Source organism: Chlorocebus sabaeus, chromosome 26 (assembly GCF_047675955.1).
Source record: "Chlorocebus sabaeus isolate Y175 chromosome 26, mChlSab1.0.hap1, whole genome shotgun sequence".
Lineage (NCBI taxonomy): Eukaryota > Metazoa > Chordata > Mammalia > Primates > Cercopithecidae > Chlorocebus > Chlorocebus sabaeus.
The window spans coordinates 18,191,208-18,212,912 of NC_132929.1; the positions used below are offsets into that span (position 1 = coordinate 18,191,208).

Consider the following 21,705-nt stretch of genomic DNA (forward strand, 5'->3'; position numbering starts at 1 on the left):
GCTATTAATTATTGCCTCAATTTCAGAGCCTACTATTGGTCTATTCAGGGATTCAACTTCTTCCTGGTTTAGTCTTGGAAGAGTGTAAGTGTCCAGGAAATTATCCATTTCTTCTAGATTTTCCAGTTTATTTGCGTAGAGGTGTTTATAGTATTCTCTGATGGTAGTTTGTATTTCTGTGGGGTCGGTGGTGATATCCCCTTTATCATTTTTAATTGCGTCGATTTGATTCTTCTCTCTTTTCTTCTTTATTAGTCTTGCTAGTGGTCTGTCAATTTTGTTGATCTTTTCAAAAAACCAACTCCTGGATTCATTGATGTTTTGGAGGGTGTTTTGTGTCTCTATCTCCTTCAGTTCTGCTCTGATCTTAGTTATTTCTTGCCTTCTGCTAGCTTTCGAATGTGTTTGCTCTTGCTTCTCTAGTTCTTTTAATTGCGATGTTAGAGTGTCAATTTTAGATCTTTCCTGCTTTCTCTTGTGGGCATTTAGTGCTATAAATTTCCCTCTACACACTGCTTTAAATGTGTCCCAGAGATTCTGGTATGTTGTATCTTTGTTCTCATTGGTTTCAAAGAACATCTTTATTTCTGCCTTCATTTCGTTATGTCCCCAGTAGTCATTCAGGAGCAGGTTGTTCAGTTTCCATGTAGTTGAGCGGTTTTGATTGAGTTTCTTAGTCCTGAGTTCTAGTTTGATTGCACTGTGGTCTGAGAGACAGTTTGTTATAATTTCTGTTCTTGTACATTTGCTGAGGAGTGCTTTACTTCCAATTACGTGGTCAGTTTTGGAGTAAGTACGATGTGGTGCTGAGAAGAATGTATATTCTGTTGATTTGGGGTGGAGAGTTCTATAGATGTCTATTAGGTCTGCTTGCTGCAGAGATGAGTTCAATTCCTGGATATCCTTGTTAACTTTCTGTCTCGTTGATCTGTCTAATGTTGACAGTGGAGTGTTGAAGTCTCCCATTATTATTGTATGGGAGTCTAAGTCTCTTTGTAAGTCTCTAAGGATTTGCTTTATGAATCTGGGTGCTCCTGTATTGGGTGCATATATATTTAGGATAGTTAGCTCTTCCTGTTGAATTGATCCCTTTACCATTATGTAATGGCCTTCTTTGTCTCTTTTGATCTTTGATGGTTTAAAGTCTGTTTTATCAGAGACTAGTATTGCAACCCCCGCTTTTTTTTGTTCTCCATTTGCTTGGTAAATCTTCCTCCATCCCTTTATTTTGAGCCTATGTATGTCTCTGTGTGTGAGATGGGTCTCCTGAATACAGCAGACTGATGGGTCTTGACTCTTTATCCAGTTTGCCAGTCTGTGTCTTTTAATTGGAGCATTTAGTCCATTTACATTTAAGGTTAAGATTGTTATGTGTGAACTTGATCCTGCCATGATGATATTAACTGGTTATTTTGCTCGTTAGTTGATGCAGTTTCTTCCTAGCCTTGATGGTCTTTACATTTTGGCATGTTTTTGCAATGGCTGGTACTGGTTGTTCCTTTCCATATTTAGTGCTTCCTTCAGGGTCTCTTGTAAGGCAGGCCTAGTGGTGACAAAATCTCTAAGCATTTGCTTATCTGTAAAGGATTTTATTTCTCCTTCACTTATGAAACTTAGTTTGGCTGGATATAAAATTCTGGGTTTAAAATTCTTTTCTTTAAGAATGTTGAATATTGGCCCCCACTCTCTTCTGGCTTGAAGAGTTTCTGCCGAGAGATCTGCTGTTAGTCTGATGGGCTTCCCTTTGTGGGTAACCCGACCTTTCTCTCTGGCTGCCCTTAAGATTTTTTCCTTCATTTCAACTTTGGTGAATCTGGCAATTATGTGTCTTGGAGTTGCTCTTCTCGAGGAGTATCTTTGTAGCGTTCTCTGTATTTCCTGGATTTGAATGTTGGCCTGCCCTACTAGGTTGGGGAAGTTCTCCTGGATGATATCCTGAAGAGTGTTTTCCAACTTGGTTCCATTTTCCCCCTCACTTTCAGGCACCCCAATCAGACGTAGATTTGGTCTTTTTACATAATCCCATACTTCTTGCAGGCTTTGTTCATTTCTTTTTCTTCTTTTTTCTTTTGGTTTCTCTTCTCACTTCATTTCATTCATTTGATCCTCAATCGCTGACATTCTTTCTTCCAGTTGATCGAGTCGGTTACTGAAGCTTGTGCATTTGTCACGTATTTCTCGTGTCATGGTTTTCGTCTCTTTCATTTCGTTTATGACCTTCTCTGCATTAATTACTCTAGCCATCAATTCTTCCACTTTTTTTTCAAGATTTTTAGTTTCTTTGCACTGGGTACGTAATTCCTCCTTTAGCTCTGAGAAATTTGATGGACTGAAGCCTTCTTCTCTCATCTCGTCGAAGTCATTCTCCGTCCAGCTTTGATCCGTTGCTGGCGATGAGCTGCGCTCCTTTGCCGGGGGAGATGCGCTCTTATTTTTTGAATTTCCAGCTTTTCTGCCCTGCTTTTTCCCCATCTTTGTGGTTTTATCTGCCTCTGGTCTTTGATGATGGTGATGTACTGATGGGGTTTTGGTGTAGGTGTCCTTCCTGTTTGATAGTTTTCCTTCTAACAGTCAGGACCCTCAGCTGTAGGTCTGTTGGAGATTGCTTGAGGTCCACTCCAGACCCTGTTTGCCTGGGTATCAGCAGCAGAGGCTGCAGAAGATAGAATATTTCTGAACAGCGAGTGTACCTGTCTGATTCTTGCTTTGGAAGCTTCCTCTCAGGGGTGTACTCCACCCTGTGAGGTGTGGGGTGTCAGACTGCCCCTAGTGGGGGATGTCTCCCAGTTAGGCTACTCAGGGGTCAGGGACCCACTTGAGCAGGGAGTCTGTCCCTTCTCAGATCTCAACCTCCGTGTTGGGAGATCCACTGCTCTCTTCAAAGCTGTCAGACAGAGTCGTTTGCGTCTGCAGAGCTGCTGCGTTTGTTATTGTTTACTGTGCCCTGTCCCCAGAGGTGGAGTCTACAGAGACAGGCAGGTTTCCTTGAGCTGCTGTGAGCTCCACCCAGTTCGAGCTTCCCAGCAGCTTTGTTTACCTACTTAAGCCTCAGCAATGGCGGGCGCCCCTCCCCCAGCCTCGTTGCTGCCTTGCCGGTAGATCACAGACTGCTGTGCTAGCAATGAGGGAGGCTCCGTGGGTGTGGGACCCTCCCGGCCAGGTGTGGGATATGATCTCCTGGTGTGCCTGTTTGCTTAAAGCGCAGTATTGGGGTGGGAGTTACCCGATTTTCCAGGTGTTGTGTGTCTCAGTTCCCCTGGCTAGGAAAAGGGATTCCCTTCCCCCTTGCGCTTCCCAGGTGAGGCAATGCCTCGCCCTGCTTCAGCTCTCGCTGGTCGGGCTGCAGCAGCTGACCAGCACCGATCATCTGGCACTCCCCAGTGAGATGAACCCAGTACCTCAGTTGAAAATGCAGAAATCACCGGTCTTCTGTGTCGCTCGCACTGGGAGTTGGAGACTGGAGCTGTTCCTATTCGGCCATCTTGGGCAGTCTGGTCTTAAACTCTTGACATCAAGTGATCCGTGCTCCTCGGCTTCCCAAAGTGCTGAGATTACAGGCATGAGCCATCGCATCTGGCCAGGAGAAAATCTTTATGGCTTTGAAACAGACAAAAATTTCTTAGAAAGAACACAAAAAGTATGAATCATAAAAGAAAAAAATGACAGATTAGACTTCATCAAAATTTTAAAATGTCTGCCCTTTCAAAGACATTGGTAAGAAAATGAAATGGCAAACCACAGACTGAGGAAAAAAATATTTGAAATATACATATATAGGTATATCAGCCAAAATACTTGTATCCAGAATATGTAAAGAACTTTTACTGCTCAATAATAATAAGAAAGACAACCTACTTTAAAAAACAACCTACTTTAAGAGTTGGTTGGCCGGGCGTGGTGGCTCAAGCCTGTAATCCCAGCACTTTGGGAGGCCGAGACGGGCGGATCACAAGGTCAGGAGATCAAGACCATCCTGGCTAACACGGTGAAACCCCGTCTCTACTAAAAAATACAAAAAACTAGCCAGGTGTGGTGGCGGCGCCTGTAGTCCCAGCTACTCGGGAGGCTGAGGCAGGAGAATGCCGTAAACCCAGGAGGCGGAGCTTGCAGTGAGCTGAGATCCGGCCACTGCACTCCAGCCTGGGCGGCAAAGCGAGACTCCGTCTCAAAAAAAAAAAAAAAAAGAGTTGGTTTTCTGAAAAAAAAAATAAATAAATAACAAAATAGATAGACTGCTAGCTAGACTAATAAAGAAGAAAAGAGAGAAGATCCAAATAAACACAATTAGAAATTACAAAAGAGAAAATCTAGGAGAAATGGATAAATTCCTGGACACATATACCCTCCTAAGACTGAACCAAGAACAAATTGAATCCCTGAAAAGACCAATAACAAGCTCCAAAATTGAATCAGTAGTAAAAAACCTACCAACCAAAAATAGCCCAGGACCAGAGAGATTCACAGCCCAGTTCTACCAGATGTACAAAGGAGAGCTGATACCATTTCTACTGACACTATTTCAAAAGATTGAAGATGAGTGACTCCTCCCTAACTCACTCTATGATGCCAGCATCATCCTGATGCCAAAACCTGGCAGACACACAAAAAAGAGAAAATTTCAAGCCAATATCCTTGATGAACATTGATGCAAAAATCCTCAAAAACAATACTGGCAGACTGAATTCAGCAGCACATCAGAAAGCTTATCCACCATGATCAAGAAGGCTTTATCGTTGGAATGCAAGGTTGGTTTAACATACCCAAGTCATCACATAAACAGAACTAAAGACGAAAACCACATTATCATCTCAATAGATGCAGAAAAAGCTTTCAATAAAATTCTGCATCCCTTCTTGTTAAAAACTCTCAGCAAACTAGGTACCGAAGGAACATACCTCAAAATAAGAGCCATATTTGACAAATCCACAGCCCACATCATACTAAATGGGCAAAAGCTGGAAGCATTCCCCTTGAAAACTGGCACAATACAAGGATGCCCCCTCTCACCACTCCTATTCAAAATGGTATTGGAAGAAGTCCTGGCCAGAGCAGTCAGGCAAGAGAAAGAAATAAAGTGCATCCAGATAGAAAGAGAGGAAGTCAAACTATTCCTATTTGCAAATGACATGACTCTGTATCTAGAAAACCCCACAGTCTGAGCCCAAAACCTCCTTAAGCTAATAAACAACTTCAGCAAAGTCTCAGGATACAAAATCAACATATAAAAATCATTAGCATTTCTATACACCAACAACAGTCAAGCCTAGAGCCAAATCAGGAACATAGCCCCATTCACAATTGCCACGAAAAGAAGAAAATACCTAGGAATACAGCTAACCAGCGAGGTGAAAGATCTCTACAATGAAAACTACAAAATGCTGCTCAAAGAAATCAGATATGACACAAACAAATGGAAAAACATTCCATGCTCATGGATAGGAAGAATCAATATTGTTGAAATGGCCATACTGCCCAAAGCAATTGATAGATTCAGTGCTATTCCTGTCAAACTACCAATGACATTCTTCACAAAACTAGAAAAAAACTATTTTAAAATTCATATGGAACCAAAAAAAAAAAAAAAAAGCCTGAATAGCCAAGGCAATCCTAAGCAAAAAGAACAAAGCAGGAGGCAATATACTACCCAACCTCAAACTACTACAAGGCTGCAGTAACCAAAACAACATGATACTGGCACAAAAATAGGCATGTAGACCAATGGAAAAGAATAGAGAGCCCAGAAATAAGATTGCACACCTACAATCATCTGATCTTTGACAAAGCTGACAAAAACAAGCAATGGGGAAAGGACTTCCTCTTCAATAAGTGGTGCTGGGACAACTGGCAAGCCATATGCAGAAGATTGAAACTGCACTCCTTTCATATACCATATACAAAATTAACTCAAGATGGATTAAAGACTTAAAAGTAAAACGCGAAACTATATAAAAACCCTGGAAGACAACCTAAGCATTACCATTCTGGACATGGGAATAGGCAAAGATTTCATGATGAGGACACCAAAAACAATTGCAACAAAAGCAAAATTGACAAACAGGATCTAATTCAACTAAAGAGCTTCTGCACAGCAAAAGAAACTATCAATAGAGTAAACAGACAATCTACAGAATGGGAGAAAATATTTACAAACTATGCATCTGACAAAGGTCTAATATCCAGCATCTATAAGGAAGTTAAGCAAATTTACGAGAAAAAACAAACAGCCCTATTAAAAAGTGGGCAAAGAACATGAACAGACACTTTTCAAAAGAAGACATACATGTGGCCAACAAGCATATGAAGAAAAGCTCAACATCACTGATCAATAGAAAAAAGCATATCAAAACCACAATGAAATACCACCTCAGACCATTCAGAATGGCTATTGTTAAAAAGTGAAAAGGTAACAGATGCTGGCAAGGTTGCAGAGAAAGGAGAATGCTTATACGCTGCTGGTAGGAGTGTAAAATAGTTCAACCATTGTGGAAAGGAGTGTAGTGTTTCCTCAGGTAATTAAGAACAGAACTACCATTTGACCCAGCAATCCCATTACTAGGTATATACCCAAAGGAATACAAATCATTCTGTCATAAAGACACATGAGCGTGTTTGTTCACTGCAGCACTATTCACAATAGCAAAGACATGGAGTAAACTTAAATGCCTATCAGTGGTGAACTGGATAAAGAAAATGTGGTGCATATACACCATGGACTACTATGCAGCCATAAAAAAGAATGGGCTATCTTGCCTGTGATCTAGTCTTTGATTGTTTTCTTTTTTATGAAATTTATTTTTATATAAGTGAATGAGATCATGCCCTTTGCAGGAACATGGATGGAGTTGGAGGCCATTATCCTTAGCCAACTAATGCAGAAACAGAAAACCAAATACCACATGTTCTCACTTAGGAGTGGGAGCTAAATGATTAGAACACATGGACACATAGAGGGGAACAACAGACACTGGGGCCTGCCTGAGAATAGAGGGTGGGAAGAGGAAGAGGATCAGGAAAAATAACTAATGGGTATTAGGCTTAACATCAGGGTGACAAAATGACAAAATAATCTGTTTACCGACATAACACACCTGTGCATGTACCCCTGAACTTAAATTTTTTAAAAAATGAGCAAAAGATTTCTGTAGACACTTTACAAAAGAAGATTCATGAAGAGGCTGGGCATGGTGGCTCATGCCTCTAATTTTAGCACTTTGGGAAGCCAAGACAGGTGCATCACTGGAGGCTAGGAGTTCGAGACCAGCCTGGCCAACGTGGTGAAACTCCATCTCTGCTACAAATACAAAATTTAGCCAGGCGTTATGGTGCACACTTGTAATCCCAGCTACTTGGGAGGCTGAGGCAGGAGACTCACTTGAACCCCAGGAGACAGAGGTTGCAGTGAGCAGAGATCACGGCACTGCACTCCAGCCTGGGCAAGTGAGAACATGACTCCATCTAAAAAAAACAAAAAACCCATATGTATTATATGCAAGTTATATCTTAAAGTTGATTTTTCAAAGGGTTCCTCCTCTATCCGACCTAAACTATACTTCAAAAATAAGTGCAATTTCAGAATATTTTCCTAGAATGCTTGTTTTGTAGATTTTAATAACTTTTCACATTAGAAAATTGATAATTTTCATTGTAGAAAATTAGAATTTATTTATTTTAAGGCAAGAAATCGGTTTTCCTTTTCATTAAGTTGTCTTTTACAAATAAGGAATCTACATAGGAAATTGAACGCATGGGTTGATTTGTGATTTTAATACATTGTTGCTTGTGACCAAAGGTGCTGTGTGGACAGGCGACAACACAGCAGAATGGAGCTACCTGAAAATTTCTATCCCGATGTTACTCACTCTCAGCATTACTGGGATCTCTTTTTGTGGAGGTAAGATGAGTCCTTTGAGGCTTGAAGTGCAAGAAAATAAAAAGTGAGGGTGTTTTCGTCAAAGCTGATTACAAATCCCTTCTCTTTAGCTGTTGTGGGCAGACGTAAATGTGGGAAAGAGAAACTGTGAGAAAGTGAAGAGGAGCGGATTAGAGGGGAGAGTGAAAGGCTTGCCTCAGAGCTATTTCTGTCTGGTCTGTGTTGAGGACATGAAATCAAGTTGTCGGAAAGGGAGCCAGAGCCATCTTCTTATCACTTCCTTCCTGGACAGTCTTGATAACTAAGTTTCTCTTCCTGACAGCTGTCTTTTCTTCTTGAAAGTGAGAAAAATACAACTACAAGGAATTTAGAAAATCAGAAAGCCTTACAGAAATTCTTTTTACTCAGCAGATTTAAAATTCTGTGGCATATTTTAACTGTACTAAAACAAAAGATATGCTCTTGAGAAAGATAAATTTAGTTAAAATAAGATTTTCTGATGGACTGTCTTCCCTGCATCCTAAGAATTCTCTGTAGATGAGAGATCTCAATATGGAAGGGGCTCAAGATGGCTGCAGTTCCAGCTGCTCCTTGTTTCCTGTAGGAGTAAAAGCAAATTATTATCATTCTTTTGATGCATGTGTTTTTATTTCATTGGTCTATGTACAACACAAGGAATATATATGCTGCTCAATGGCCCAGCATGGGATTCTATTCTGATCATCACAACCTCTACTTCTGATTATCTGCTTCTCTTCAGTTCTTTCTGTTTTTATCTTAGTTCAGCTGTTGCTTCCAAAGGAAATCAGTTGCCAACCACCCCCCTCCAACACACACACACACACACACACACACACACACACACACACAGAGTTATTTAATCAGGCAGACATTTTTCAGTGTCTGGGTTATCTGTTTTGGGGAACATACAGGAATATTGATCTTGAAATAAAGCTTCTGACCTTTTGACAAGAAAGTAATATTCTAAGAACCCATTGTCAGATCCCCAAACAGACTGAATTATGTAGTAAGGGTCACCTGTTTGAGGCCGCAGCTTTATCCTGTCCTTTGGAGTGCATATACTCTGCTTTTCTCCTGTCGGTCTTCAAGACCTTAATTTCCCTGTGTGCATGATTTATTCAAAGCTTGGTTGCCTCACTTGGCCTTCTTTTGCTTCCAGCTGACATAGGCGGGTTCATTGGGAATCCAGAGACAGAGCTGCTAGTGCGTTGGTACCAGGCCGGAGCCTACCAGCCCTTCTTCCGTGGCCATGCCACCATGAACGCCAAGCGACGGGAGCCCTGGCTCTTTGGGAAGGAACACACCCGGCTCATCCGAGAAGCCATCAGAGAGCGCTATGGCCTCTTGCCATATTGGTATTCTCTGTTCTACCATGCACACGTGGCTTCCCAACCTGTCATGAGGTAAAAAGCTTCCTCCATTCAGGGACTCCAGCAACCAGTCTGTAATAGAAGATCTCAGTCATTAAAGAATGCAGTAATTATAGTGATTTCAAGAGAAAGGTGAAGAAATGCTACATATTTAATCAAATTTCAATAAGCTTATTGAGCAGCAGCGGTGAACAGGGTGCTGGCTGTTGGGGACACAGAAGATTAAAAACTAGGTCTCCTGCTTTGTGATTAAAATGTGAATATTTGATAGGAGACAGAATAGAGATATTTCAGAGAAAATGGAAGTGGCTTTGTAGTAACATTCATTCAGTATTTAACCTATAAGTATCTTCTCATGAAGAATAACTTATTTTGCTAGGCTTAGGCTTGAATCATATGAAAAAGAATCTTGGCTCTTTGGCACGTTCCCATTTCCTTTGAATAGTTATAAAACTGAAAATAGGCCAGGCGTGGTGGCTCACACCTGTAATCCCAGCACTTTGGGAGGCCAAGGTAGGAGGATTACCTGAGGTCAGGAGTTCGAGACTAGCCTGACCAACATGGTGAAACCCTGTCTCTAAAAATACAAAAATTGGGCCAGGCACGGTGGCTCAAGCCTATAATCCCAGCACTTTAGGAGACCGAGACGGGCAGCTCATGAGGTCAGGAGCTTGAGACCATCCTGGCTAACACGGTGAAACCCCGTCTCTACTAAAAAAAAATACAAAAAACTAGCCGGGCGAGGTGGTGGGTGCCTGTAGTCCCGGCTATTCGGGAGGCTGAGGCAGGAGAATGGTGTAAACCCGGGAGGCGGAGCTTGCAGTGAGCTGAGATCCGGCCACTGCACTCCAGCCTGGGCGACAGAGTGAGACTCCATTTAAAAAAAAAAAAAAAAAAAAATGCAAAAATTGGCCAGGCGTGGTGGTGTGTGCCTGTAATCCCAGCTACTTGGGAGGCCGAGGCAGGAGAATCGGTTGAACCCAAGAGGCAGAGACTGCAGTGAGCCAGGATAGCACCACTGCATTCCAGCCTGGGCAACAGAGCAAGATCCATCTCAAAAAAAAAAAAAAAAACCACTAAAAATATAAGTGATTGATTGCAATAAGATGTCTGTAATGGTAAAACAATACTTTTTTTCTTTCCCCAGGCCTCTGTGGGTAGAGTTCCCAGATGAACTAAAGACTTTTGATATGGAAGATGAATACATGCTGGGTGAGCATTTCTGGGTTTTTTTGTTGTTGTTTTTTTTGTTTTTTTGAGCGAGTCTCACTCTGTCACCCAGGCTAGAGTGCAGTGGTGCAATCTCAGCTCACTGCAACCTCCACCTCCCGGTTTCAAGCAATTCTCTGCCTCAGCCTCCTGAGCAGCTGAGATTACAGGTGCCTGCCACCATGCCTGGCTAATTTTTGTATTTTTAGTAGAGACAGGGTTTCATCATCTTGGCTGGGTGGTCTTGAACTCCTGACCTCATGATCCACCTACCTTGGCCTCCCAAAGTGTTGGGATTACAGGCGTGAGCCACTGTGCCTGGCCAAGCATTTATTGATTAATTATAGTCATTATAAAAAGTGTAATTATGTTTTTATTATATTTTCTAATATAAGAGCCCTAAAAAAAAAAATTCTAATTCCAAGAAAGCCAAAAAATAAAAATAAAAGAAATTCCTTCACCAAGATTTCTAATGCATTATTAGTAGGATCATACCTCCATTCTGTTGTGATGTAGCATTTCTCATAAATTGTTCTTGCTGACTTATTTGGTGGATGTCTTTTAGGATTCTTGTTCTGGGTTCACTCTTCTAATCCTATGAGATCACTTTAGGGAAGGGAAGTAGAAAAAAACAGCCCGGGTGGTGATAGGAAAGAACCAGAAGAGTTTATTTCATATGTAATAATAGGATTTTTTTTGGCTGACCTCTTCTTTAAGAAAGATTAACTATCAAATCCAGAACATAGAATTTTATCAGCTTAGTAACAGGGCTCAAGAAGCCAGGCTAAATATACTGTTCCCCAAAGGGTGAATCTCATTTCTGAGTTCTTTTTTTTTTTTTTTTTGAGATGGAGCCTCACTCTGTTACCTAGGCTGGAGTGCAGTAGTGTAATCTCAGCTCACTGCAACCTCTGCCTCCCGGGCTCAAGCAATCCTCCCACCTCAGCCTGCCGAGTAGATGGGACCACAGGCATGCACCACTATGTCTGGCTAATTTTTTTCTATTTTTAGTGGAGATGGGGTTTCGTCTTGCTGTCCAGGCTGATCTCGAACTCCTGACCTCAGGTGATCCACCCACCTTGGCCTTCCAAAGTGCTGGAATTACAGGCGTAAGCCGCCACGGCCAGCCCCATTTCTGAGTTCTTTAAGTCTCCACTCATCATTAGGTCTCAGTTTAATCGTCACTGCCTTGGAGACACTTCCTTGACCACTTCTTGTTTCCTTATACCTAATTCTACCTAGTAAAAATCAGCCCCTCTTATTGTGTAACTTTCATTCCATTTTGTAATGTTGCCTCTTTTGGTATTTGTCTTAATTCTAATTCATTTGTAATTATTTTTTACTATTTGTTTTCACTAACTATAAACTTCACAAGGTCAGGAGCCACGCTTGTCTTATTGGCCACTACATCCCAGAGCCTCGCATGGTGCCCAGCATGCAGTAGGCACTCCAAATAACTATTTATTGAATAAAAGAACAAATTAGTAAGTGGGTAAATTTTACATATGTGTTGTACCAAGGTCAAAGCAAATTTAATAATCCAGATTGCCTTTAAGAAAACCAGAGGCCAGGCATGGTAGCTCATGCCTGTAATCCCAACACTGCAGGAGGCCGAGTGTGAGATCGCTTAAATTGAGGAGTTTGAGATTAGCATTAGCCTGGGCAATATAGCAAGACCCTGTCTCTACAGAAAATTTAAAAATTAGCTGGGCACGGTGGGTGTGTACACCTGTAGTCCTGTCTACTCAGAGGCTGAGGCTGGAGGATTACATGAGCCCAGGAGTTAGAGGTTGCAATAAGCTGTGATTACACTGCTGCACTCCCGCTTGGGGAACAGAGTGAGACCCCATCTCCTGTCTCTAAAAAAAAAAAGAAAGAAAAAGAAAACTACAGCCTCTCTGATGATAACCGTCCAAGCAAGAGGTGCTGAGCATCCACACTGACCACACTTCTGGATGATGGCTGTGGGCTTCCCATTGTCAGTGTCACTCACAGCAAATAGTGAAGCACTTGGAAAGGAGCAATGGTGCTTTGACTACTGACACACTAGCAGTTAGACAAAAAATGAGACTGATGGACTGTGTCAGAGTCCCTTTCTATAATCGCAGTATACCCAAAGTGCATTAATGACAAGTGACGACCTTTTTGAGCTCACCTCTTTGAGCACCTGTCCTCTTTCTATTAGTGCGTCTCTCTGACAAATCACTGGTTCAACTCTCCGAAGTTCACAGTTGGGAGGTCTGTAACCCCATGATAGCTAGCACTCAATTAAAGAGAAAGGAGATTTTTAGACCTCTTATAATGATACTCAATTTTATTTCCTCTTAGGGAGTGCATTATTGGTTCATCCAGTCACAGAACCAAAAGCCACCACAGTTGATGTGTTTCTTCCAGGATCAAATGAGGTAAGAGTAATAACAAACAGCCACATATCTGATACGTCTCATATCTCTCATCCCTTCTTTTCTTTTAGGAAAGAGATTTCTTCTTCATGTGTTTGTGAACACACCCCAAATGACTATAGCAATTAATGATTATAGTAAGTCATGACCACTGTCCTCAGAGGTCAAAACACTTAACAGAGGAGAGAAGGGAGAAAGCTGAATTGGTGAGGATTCCGAGGAGGATCAGAGTGATTTTTAATCTTCACACTTTGACTAGTAAAAGTGAGTCCTGATAAACACACCCAGGCTTGGGGTAGGAAGAAATCTTCAGCAAACTCTGGGGGAAAGCAAGTATGAAGTGACTTTGCTCTTTGTTCTAGCTCTATCTGAAACCTGAGTTTTAGGTACCAAAAGCTGGTCTCAGTACACTCACCAAAGTGGGCAAAAAGTAACAATAGTGACTCCTCTCCCAGATTCCTCTGCTCTTTTATTATTGTCACTAATTACTGTCCCAGGTATAAAATATCATCCTGGACCTGCTGCAGCCCAGGGCACTGAACCCACGCAGGGCACAGGGGAGAGGAGGGAATACCGTTGGTCTGCAGGCAGAGAGCCATGGGTAATAAGAGCAGCCTCCAGAGACAGGCCACAGGTAAATCCAGAGGGTCCAGGAGAAGAACTGGAGCAAAACTTGGCACCACACTAAGGGAGGAGGGTGTGGAAGGGAGAGTAGGAAGGAGACAGACCCTACAGAATGTCCTTGAGCACTGGAGCATGCCACAGGGTTCAGCAGGCAGGGGAAGAGCCACGCAGGTATGGAGCTGATATGGGACTGCCAGGCCACATAGTCATGGACTGTAAAGGCAAGTGGCAAGGTAGCTGAGCCAGGCCACACTTGCTGCTCAGTGCTGTCAGGCTCTGGGCTGGCAACCCCATGAAACCACATCTAGTGCCGTGCTCTCCCTCAATCTAGCTTTACATGTTTGGTTGTTCTTTTAGTTTCTTAAGGCTTCTATAACAAGTAAGTACAAACCTAGTGCCTTAAAACAACAAAACTTTATTCTCTCACAGTTCTGGAGGCTTGAAATCTGAAATCAAGGTGTTGTCAGGGTCGGTTTCTTCTGGAGGCTCTGAGGGAGAATCTGTTCATGCCTCACTCCTGGCTTCTGGAGGTTGCCAGCAACCCTGGCCTTCCTTGGTCTGTAGCCACGTCACTGCAGTCTCGCCTGTCTTCATGTTGCCTTTTCCTCCGTGTGTCTCTGTCTGTCTCTTATAAGAACACTTGTGGTCACATTGAAGGCCCACCTGGATAATCTGGGATAACCCACTTGTCTCGGGATCTTTAACTTAATCAAACCTGTGACCATAGAAGGTAATATTCATTCCTTCCAGGGATTGTGACGTGGATACATCTTTTTGAGGGGGGACCATTCCACCTACTATGCTTGTCATTATTGACAGAACAATAACCAGGCTTCTCTCCAGAATGTTCATGAACTATGGTCTGTCCTCTTGGTTTCTCCAGTTATTTGGAGTTCTGAAGATGAGGGCTCTTTACTAAGGTTCCCCTGCCAAGTAGCAACCTGAGGAAAAGGTTAAATGCAACAACTGCTGAATAAATGCCCTGCCAGATATTTCTGCTGAGAATTTCTCAAGTTGATTCCAGCAAGGTGGTGGGTTCCCATTAAGAGGAACTGGCTCCCTTTCTGACTTAGTCACAGAGTTTTACTCGTGATCTATCATCATTCCAAACACGTTGTTGTGAGTGTGTATTATGTTCCTTCAGCACTGTTTCCTGGACTGTTGTGTGATTGTTTCTCTTGCTTCACAAACCTGCCATATAAAGGATGTGGTAATCCCGGAAGGTGAACTTGCAAAATAGACTCCAGGGCTGCCAGGAAGCGTTCTGAGCTAGAAGAAAGAAAAAGATGTTTGTTTTCATTCTGCTTCTGATGATATCTTAAGAATTTATCCCATCAAATTACTTATTTGAGACCTTATTGGTACTTCAGCAACTAAACCCCCTTGATAGATAAGAACCTTATCCTTGAATTATGCTTTAAAAAAAAAAAAAAGATACTATAGTAGTAATTCAAGTTTCCATTTGTTTTCCTCCCAGGAAGGAGGAGGAAGCATTTCCTTCTCTTATGCTTCCTTTTCTCCTGCCTCTTTTGTAATTTATTTGCCTGCAATGTGTTTGTCTTCTTTGCTGTTCTTTTTCTTTTCTCCATCACCTCTTTCACTACTAGAAGCATTAAGTTTTTATAAGCCAAGTGGACTATAAGATCCATGAGGACAGGAACTATGCCTTTTCTGTTCAGTCATATATACTCAGCACCTGGCACCGTGCTGGGCACATGGTAGATTGTTCAATAGGTAGCTTTTGGATGAATAGAAAACAAATGGCCTTTTAGTTAAATTAATCAGCCATAGTCCTTTGGGATCTTCTTAAAAGCACATGTTCTTCCTAACTTCTACCCAATATATTTTTTAAGTTATACTTATTTTAGCTTTCTGGTTATTTGAAATCCAGGTAAGTGGATATTTTGCTGAATAAAGAAATGGTGAACAGAATTGCTCATGTACTTTTTTTTTACTGGACTCCATTACTTTCTAGGTCTGGTATGACTATAAGACATTTGCTCATTGGAAAGGAGGGTATACTGTAAAGATCCCAGTAGCCTTGGACACTGTAAGTTATTTTCAGACTACTATTTTTACCTATCATGCTCTATTGGTCGGCTAGGGCTGCCATGACAAAATACCACAGACTGGGTGGTTTTACATAATAAAAACTTATTTTCTCGAAGTTTTGGAGGCTGGAAGTCCCAGATCAAGGTGCTAGCCGATTCTGTTCCTGGTGAGGGACCTTTTCCTGGCCTGTAGACTGCTACCTTCTTGCTGTGCCTACACATGGCAGAGAGAGATAAACAGAGGGTGCTGTCTCAGTTCTCTTCTTACAAGGATACTGTTCCTATCATTTCAGGACCCCATCCTTATGACCACATTTTTAACTTTAGTTAACTCCGTAAAGGCCCAATGTCCAAATATCTCGGGCTTAGGGATTCAGCATATGAATTTGGGGGAGATACAAACATTCAGTCCATAATAGGTTCCTCTCTAAAAAGAACCAAGGATGTGAGTGGTCTACACAATAGCACATATGCATAGAGACAGAAGGTAGGTCCGGGGGTGCCTAGTGCTGGGGCAGAGGAGGGTTGAGGAGTCATGAGGAATGACTGTTAACTGGTTCAGGGTTTCTTTTTGGGGTGATGCAAATGCTTTAAAATTGATTGTGGTGATGGTTGCATGACTCTTAATATGCTGAAAACTGTTTAATTGTACACTTTAAATTGGTGAGTTGTATGGTATGTGAATTCTGTCAAAGCTGTAAAATGTGAGAAAAAAAGAGTTAAGAATCACATCTACTCAGATTTCACAGATTGAGACGTCAGAGACAAACATAGCTCTTCCCCGTATGTTTACATTTGTGTGTCTAAGAAGAACAAAAACACTGAAAACAGAGAAAACATGGTAGTCACTATCCGTGCCACCTGGAATGTCATTCTGCAGGACTAAGGCAAAAAACAGGAGCTTTCAGTTGTAATCCTGGGCCCAGGGGAAGACATCAGTTATGATGTTAAAATCAAAGTGGTCCATCCAGGCTATCTTGAGTTTCTAAAGCGAACTTTCTTTCTACACTTGAATTGCAACCACTGCCACACTACCACAGCCCTAAGTAGAGTAAAGATTGATAAGTAGATACTGATATTATTTTGTAAACCATCAGCAGAAATATGAACCCCATTATTTAAAAAAATAGTTTCAGATGTCAACTTTCAGATCTAGAAGAGAACTTAACAATCATCTACTCTAATCCCTCGCACAGGTAAAAAGCCCTGAGATTCAGAGAAGTTAAATTATTTGTCCAGGAACACAGCAGACTTGTGGCAGAACTGAAACAAGCCCCCAGGTGCATTCCCTTGGGCTGGACTCCCATTCTAGAACCTCTTTCGCTCTAACTTATGGCCTTGTTCTTTGGAAAAAAAAGAAGAAGAGAGAGATTGGCCAATGAGGGAGGGGCATGTGTGGGGAGATGGAAATGCTTTACTTCTCGCTGCCAAGGCAAGTTAAGTAGAGGTAGGACATCTGAACTACTGGGTCCTCAGTCTCAACTTCATGTATGTTCTTGTACTCTCCTGCGTGCTCATTCTTGAGTCAGAGCAAAGCAGAAGCCCTCCTGTGACACAGGCAGCTTCCTTACAGGAGGCAGGAAACCTACCCAGGCAGTGCTGCCTGGAGGGCCATTCCAGAAGACTCATAGTTATGGGCCTGTTGTTAGGGTCTCTTAAAGTACCCTTGGTGGTCTCTAATGTAACAGCAGCAGTTTCACAGATTTACCTTCAGAACTGAGTCAGTCATCCAGGTGATCCATAGAAACAGGGAGCAAGAGGGGACAGGCTGCAGTGAGTGAGGACAAAAGTCATCTGCCCAAACCAAGAAACCACCATCGGTTATACACACACATACACAGACTTCTGGGCCCACTCATATAGACAGAAAACTTCAGTCGTTAGCAGGGCTCTAGAAATAAGCATGTATATACTACACTGATAGGAAAATTTAAAATACAAAATAGGAAAGGCCACTTATAGGATGGGCGAAAAGAATTCATCACTTAAGAGGAAAAAACAGCAAAGACAGACATAGATAACAAACCAATGAAGGGCGGAAAGTTCCCCTAATAATTAAAAAATGGACCATTCTTCAGCATTAGAGCTCTTTTCCTTTCAATGCCAGGACCCCCATATTTGCCATCTCTGTGCCCCAAAATTTATTTTGCCTATGAATCCGCACTTGAAAAGAGTGTGAATCTTATAAAATGAAATATTTTTAAATTCTACCCTGAAATGTTCTTATATGAATACTGCTTCCCTGAGTGTGCTGCTCTGTTACAGATTCCAGTGTTTCAGCGAGGTGGAAGTGTGGTACCAATAAAGACAACTGTAGGAAAATCCACAGGCTGGATGACTGAATCCTCCTATGGACTCCGGGTTGCTCTAAGCACTAAGGTATTTGGTAAATCTGTTACCCATTTTGTTTCTACTCTCTCTTTACAGTGTTAGCCTTTTGAGTGTGTGACACTACTTAAAAGTGATGAGCTCCGTCTATGAGATAGGCGCTCTTGACATTTATCTAGAAATCAAGGTTTGAATCATTTCCGAATCATTGTTCACTTATCTGCCTTCCCTGGAATTGTTCTTAAGGGAACTCTTGAACTAGGAATAACAGAAATGTTCCTCTTGGGCACTGTGATTGTTGGTGCTCTTCAACTTGACATTGATTACTACTGGAATGAATGCTTTTCAAGCCATAGACAGCCTTCCCACATGGATTAGCCCTGAAACCCAGTCTCCCATAAAATGGTACCCATGTCTATGCACCATTTCAGAGATCCCAATCCCAACCAGTGATTTCTCATCAGGCAGCTCCAACAACTAAAACCCCCTTGGGCAAAGCCTGGGAGGACCCAGAAATGATGTGTCCTTTTGAGAAGATTTTTTGAGCCTATTGAGGCCTGTAGCAGATTCCTCTCCTGTCCATTTGTTCAAACATAAAACAGGGCCAAACAAACACCAACTCTTACGCTTACTATATTAATACTTGCATTGATATCAGTATTATAAAATGATTCAGTTATAGGAGTTTTTTCCCCATCTTTTTCACTTAGGCATGTCTTTTTGGGCCAAACTGTGGGCCCCAGACCCATGTGAGGCCCCAGAATAAATGCAAAAGACTAGTGATGCATAGCATATCAAGTACTGTCAATAATAGTAAACTGCCATGTACTCCACGTGAAAAAGGAACCAGATACCATTCTCCAAGTGGAGGGCCTTCTAAAGATAGTTGATCTCATCTATTATATATTAATTTTTTTTAACATCAGTATTATTCAATGAACTTTCTTGACCTTGTTGTCACATTCTGGTGGAGTATTTTCAGGGAATCCACTTATACCATTGAACATACTTCATAGTTTAAATTCTTTCAACAAAGCCTAACTCTTTGTGTTCCTCTTATGTGACTTTTCTATTGTTTAACTATCTACTCGGGAGTGATTGGTTATTGAATATGTTAGGTATTTGTACGACTATTTTATATAGCTTGAATTTTTCACAAACTTTTAATTGTATTGTTACCCTTTAGGAGCTTTTCCTGTAAACCTATCATATAAGTACATTCTGTCTCTGTGATTCATTCTCCAGGGTTCTTCAGTGGGTGAGTTGTATCTTGATGATGGCCATTCATTCCAATACCTCCACCAGAAGCAATTTTTGCATAGGAAGTTTTCATTCTGTTCCAGCGTTTTGATCAATAGGTAATGGCAGCTAAAGAAACTGTTTGTTTTCTTAAGTAAATCACACTGTCCGTTCGGCATCCTCAAGTGCACAGGTATGTTTTAAGGTACATTTTTTTTTTTTTTTTTTTGAGATGGAGTCTTGCTCTGTCACCCAGGCTGGAGTGCAGTGGCGCAATCTCGGCTCACTGCAAGCTCTGCCTCGTGGGTTTACGCCTTTCTCCTGCCTCAGCCTTGTAAGTAGCTGGGACTACAGGCGCCCGCCACCACACCTGGCTAATTTTTTTGTATTTTTTTTAGTGGAGACAGGGTTTCACTGTGTTAGCCAGGATGAACTCAATCTCCTGACTTCGTGATCCACCCGCCTCGGCCTCCCAAAGTGCTGGGATTACAGGCATGAGCCACGAGCCACCGCACCCAGCCATTTTAAGGTACTATTTAAGAAATGAATGGTGAAGGCCATTTCTGGAGTATTTTTCTTTTTTTTTTTGACTGAGTCTCACTCACTCTGTTGCTCAGGCTAGAGTGCAGTGGTGTGATCTTGGCTCACTGCAACCTCCACCTCCCAGGTTCTAGCGATTCTCCTGCCTCAACCTCCCAAGTAGCTGGAAGTACAGTCACGCACCAGCACACCTGGCTAATTTTTGTATTTTTAGTAGAGACAGGCTTTCACTATGTCAGCTAGACTGTTCTCGAACTCCTAACCTCAGGTGATCCACCCACCTCAGCCTCCCAAAGTGCTGGGATTACGGATGTGAGCCACCGGGCCCAGCCCATTTCTGGAATATTTTTCAACCACTCTACCATGAATGATCCTCCCTTATTGTCTCTACCTTCCTTTCCCCGACTTTCTGGGTTTTTTTTGGTTGTTTTTTTTTTTCAGATAGAGTTTCGCTCTTGTTGCCCAGGCTGGAGAGCAGTGGCACAACCTCGACTCACTGCAACCTCCGCCTCCCAGGTTCAAGCGATTCTCCTGCCTCAGCCTCCTGAGTAGCTGAGATTATAGGCATGTGCCACCACGCCCGGCTAATTTTGTATTTTTAGTAGAGACAGGGTTTTTCCATTTGGTCAGGCTGGTCTCGAACTCCTGACCTCAGGTGATCTGCCTGCTTCGGCCTCCCAAAGTGCTGAGATTACAGGTATGAGCCACTGCGCCCAGCCCCCTGACTTTCTAAAAAATAAAAAAGGACTTAATTTAAGCTCCCACTAATTCCATTCATTCATCCATTCACCAATTCACTAAGTATATGATTTATTACAATTTGATTATCCAAGTCGCCTGTGTAACTTTTGTGTTCTTCAGTGATTTTCCTTCAAATAACTTGTTAAAGAAAGCCTGATTTGGCCACCAGTTAACTCTTCCTTGATATACACAGCCGTCTTTTTTTTTTTTTTTTTTTTTTTTTTTTTTGAGACAGAGGTTTCACTCTTGTTGCCCAGGCTGGAGTGCAGTGGCTCAATCTCGGCTCACTGCAACCTCTGCCTCCTGGGTTCAAGCAATTCTCCTGCCTCAGCCTCCCGAGTAGCTGGGATTACAGATGCCCACCACCACGCCTGGCTAATTTTTTGTATTTTTTAGTAGAGATGGGATTTTGTCACGTTGGGCAGGCTGGTCTTGATCTCCTGACCTCAGGTGATCCACCCACCTTGGCCTCCCAAAGTGCTGGGATTACAGGCGTGAGCCACCGTGCCTGGCCGAGTCGTCTTTTTTTTTTTTTCTTTTTTCTTTTTTTTTGAGACAGAGTCTTACTTTATCACCCAGGCTGGAGTACAGTGGTATGATCTCAGTTCACTGCAACCTCCACCTCCCAGGTTCAGGGGTTTCTCATGTCTCAGCCTCCCAAGTAGCTGGGACTACAGGTACGTACCACTACTCCTGGCTAATTTTTGTATTTTTAATGGAGACAGGATTTTGCCATGTTGCCCAGGCTGGTCTTGAACTCCTGGCCTCAAGTGATCTGCCCACCTCTGCCTCCCAATGTGCTGGGATTACAGGCATGAGCCACTGTGCCTGGCTCTTTGATTATCTTCTTTTATTATCTCTTCATTCTGATAAATATGACTCTTATATGGATTATGCCTCCAAGGGACAGATGAGAGAGGAGCTCACAAGGCTGGAGATGTTGAGCTGGTGGCCACTTCAAACCCCCATCACTCTCCTTTTAATACTGTTTGTATCTATTCCAGTTCTGCCGACCAGAGAGGTCATTATCCCAGCAAGTGTGTGGTGGAGCAGATCTTGGTCTTAGGCCTCAAGAAGGAGCCATCTTTTGTGACTACCCACTCATCTGGTGAGAAAGCAGTCCATTCTTACCTCACCATTTCTTTTTATAAGCAAGTATTTGCAGTGAGGAGATGGTTAGTCCCCACACTGACATAATGTGCTCAGCCTGAGTGGACTGTGTGCTTTCAGGTAGAGGTGAAATCTACTAGTTTCTAGAATAAATGAGGCCATCTTGCTTCTCTTCATGTATTGATCTTTCTCCTCACTTT

General features: G+C 42.2%; 1 protein-coding gene across 7 annotated transcripts in view; it reads left to right on the plus strand.

The window, feature by feature from the left end:
• GANC (glucosidase alpha, neutral C) overlaps positions 1-21,705 on the plus strand; it is a 100,695-nt gene that overhangs the window by 75,144 nt on the left and 3,846 nt on the right. For all 7 annotated transcript variants that reach the window (XR_005244295.2, XM_038009868.2, XM_038009870.2 and 4 more), the window contains 8 exons: positions 7,790-7,891; positions 9,051-9,294; positions 10,409-10,473; positions 12,799-12,875; positions 15,472-15,546; positions 17,813-17,926; positions 19,121-19,233; positions 21,400-21,503. Coding sequence is in view for 6 of the 7 variants with exons in the window: in XM_038009868.2 (XP_037865796.2) it covers positions 7,790-7,891; positions 9,051-9,294; positions 10,409-10,473; positions 12,799-12,875; positions 15,472-15,546; positions 17,813-17,926; positions 19,121-19,233; positions 21,400-21,503 (894 nt within the window). In the remaining variant the exon portion in view is untranslated. The remainder of the gene's footprint in view (positions 1-7,789; positions 7,892-9,050; positions 9,295-10,408; positions 10,474-12,798; positions 12,876-15,471; positions 15,547-17,812; positions 17,927-19,120; positions 19,234-21,399; positions 21,504-21,705) is intronic.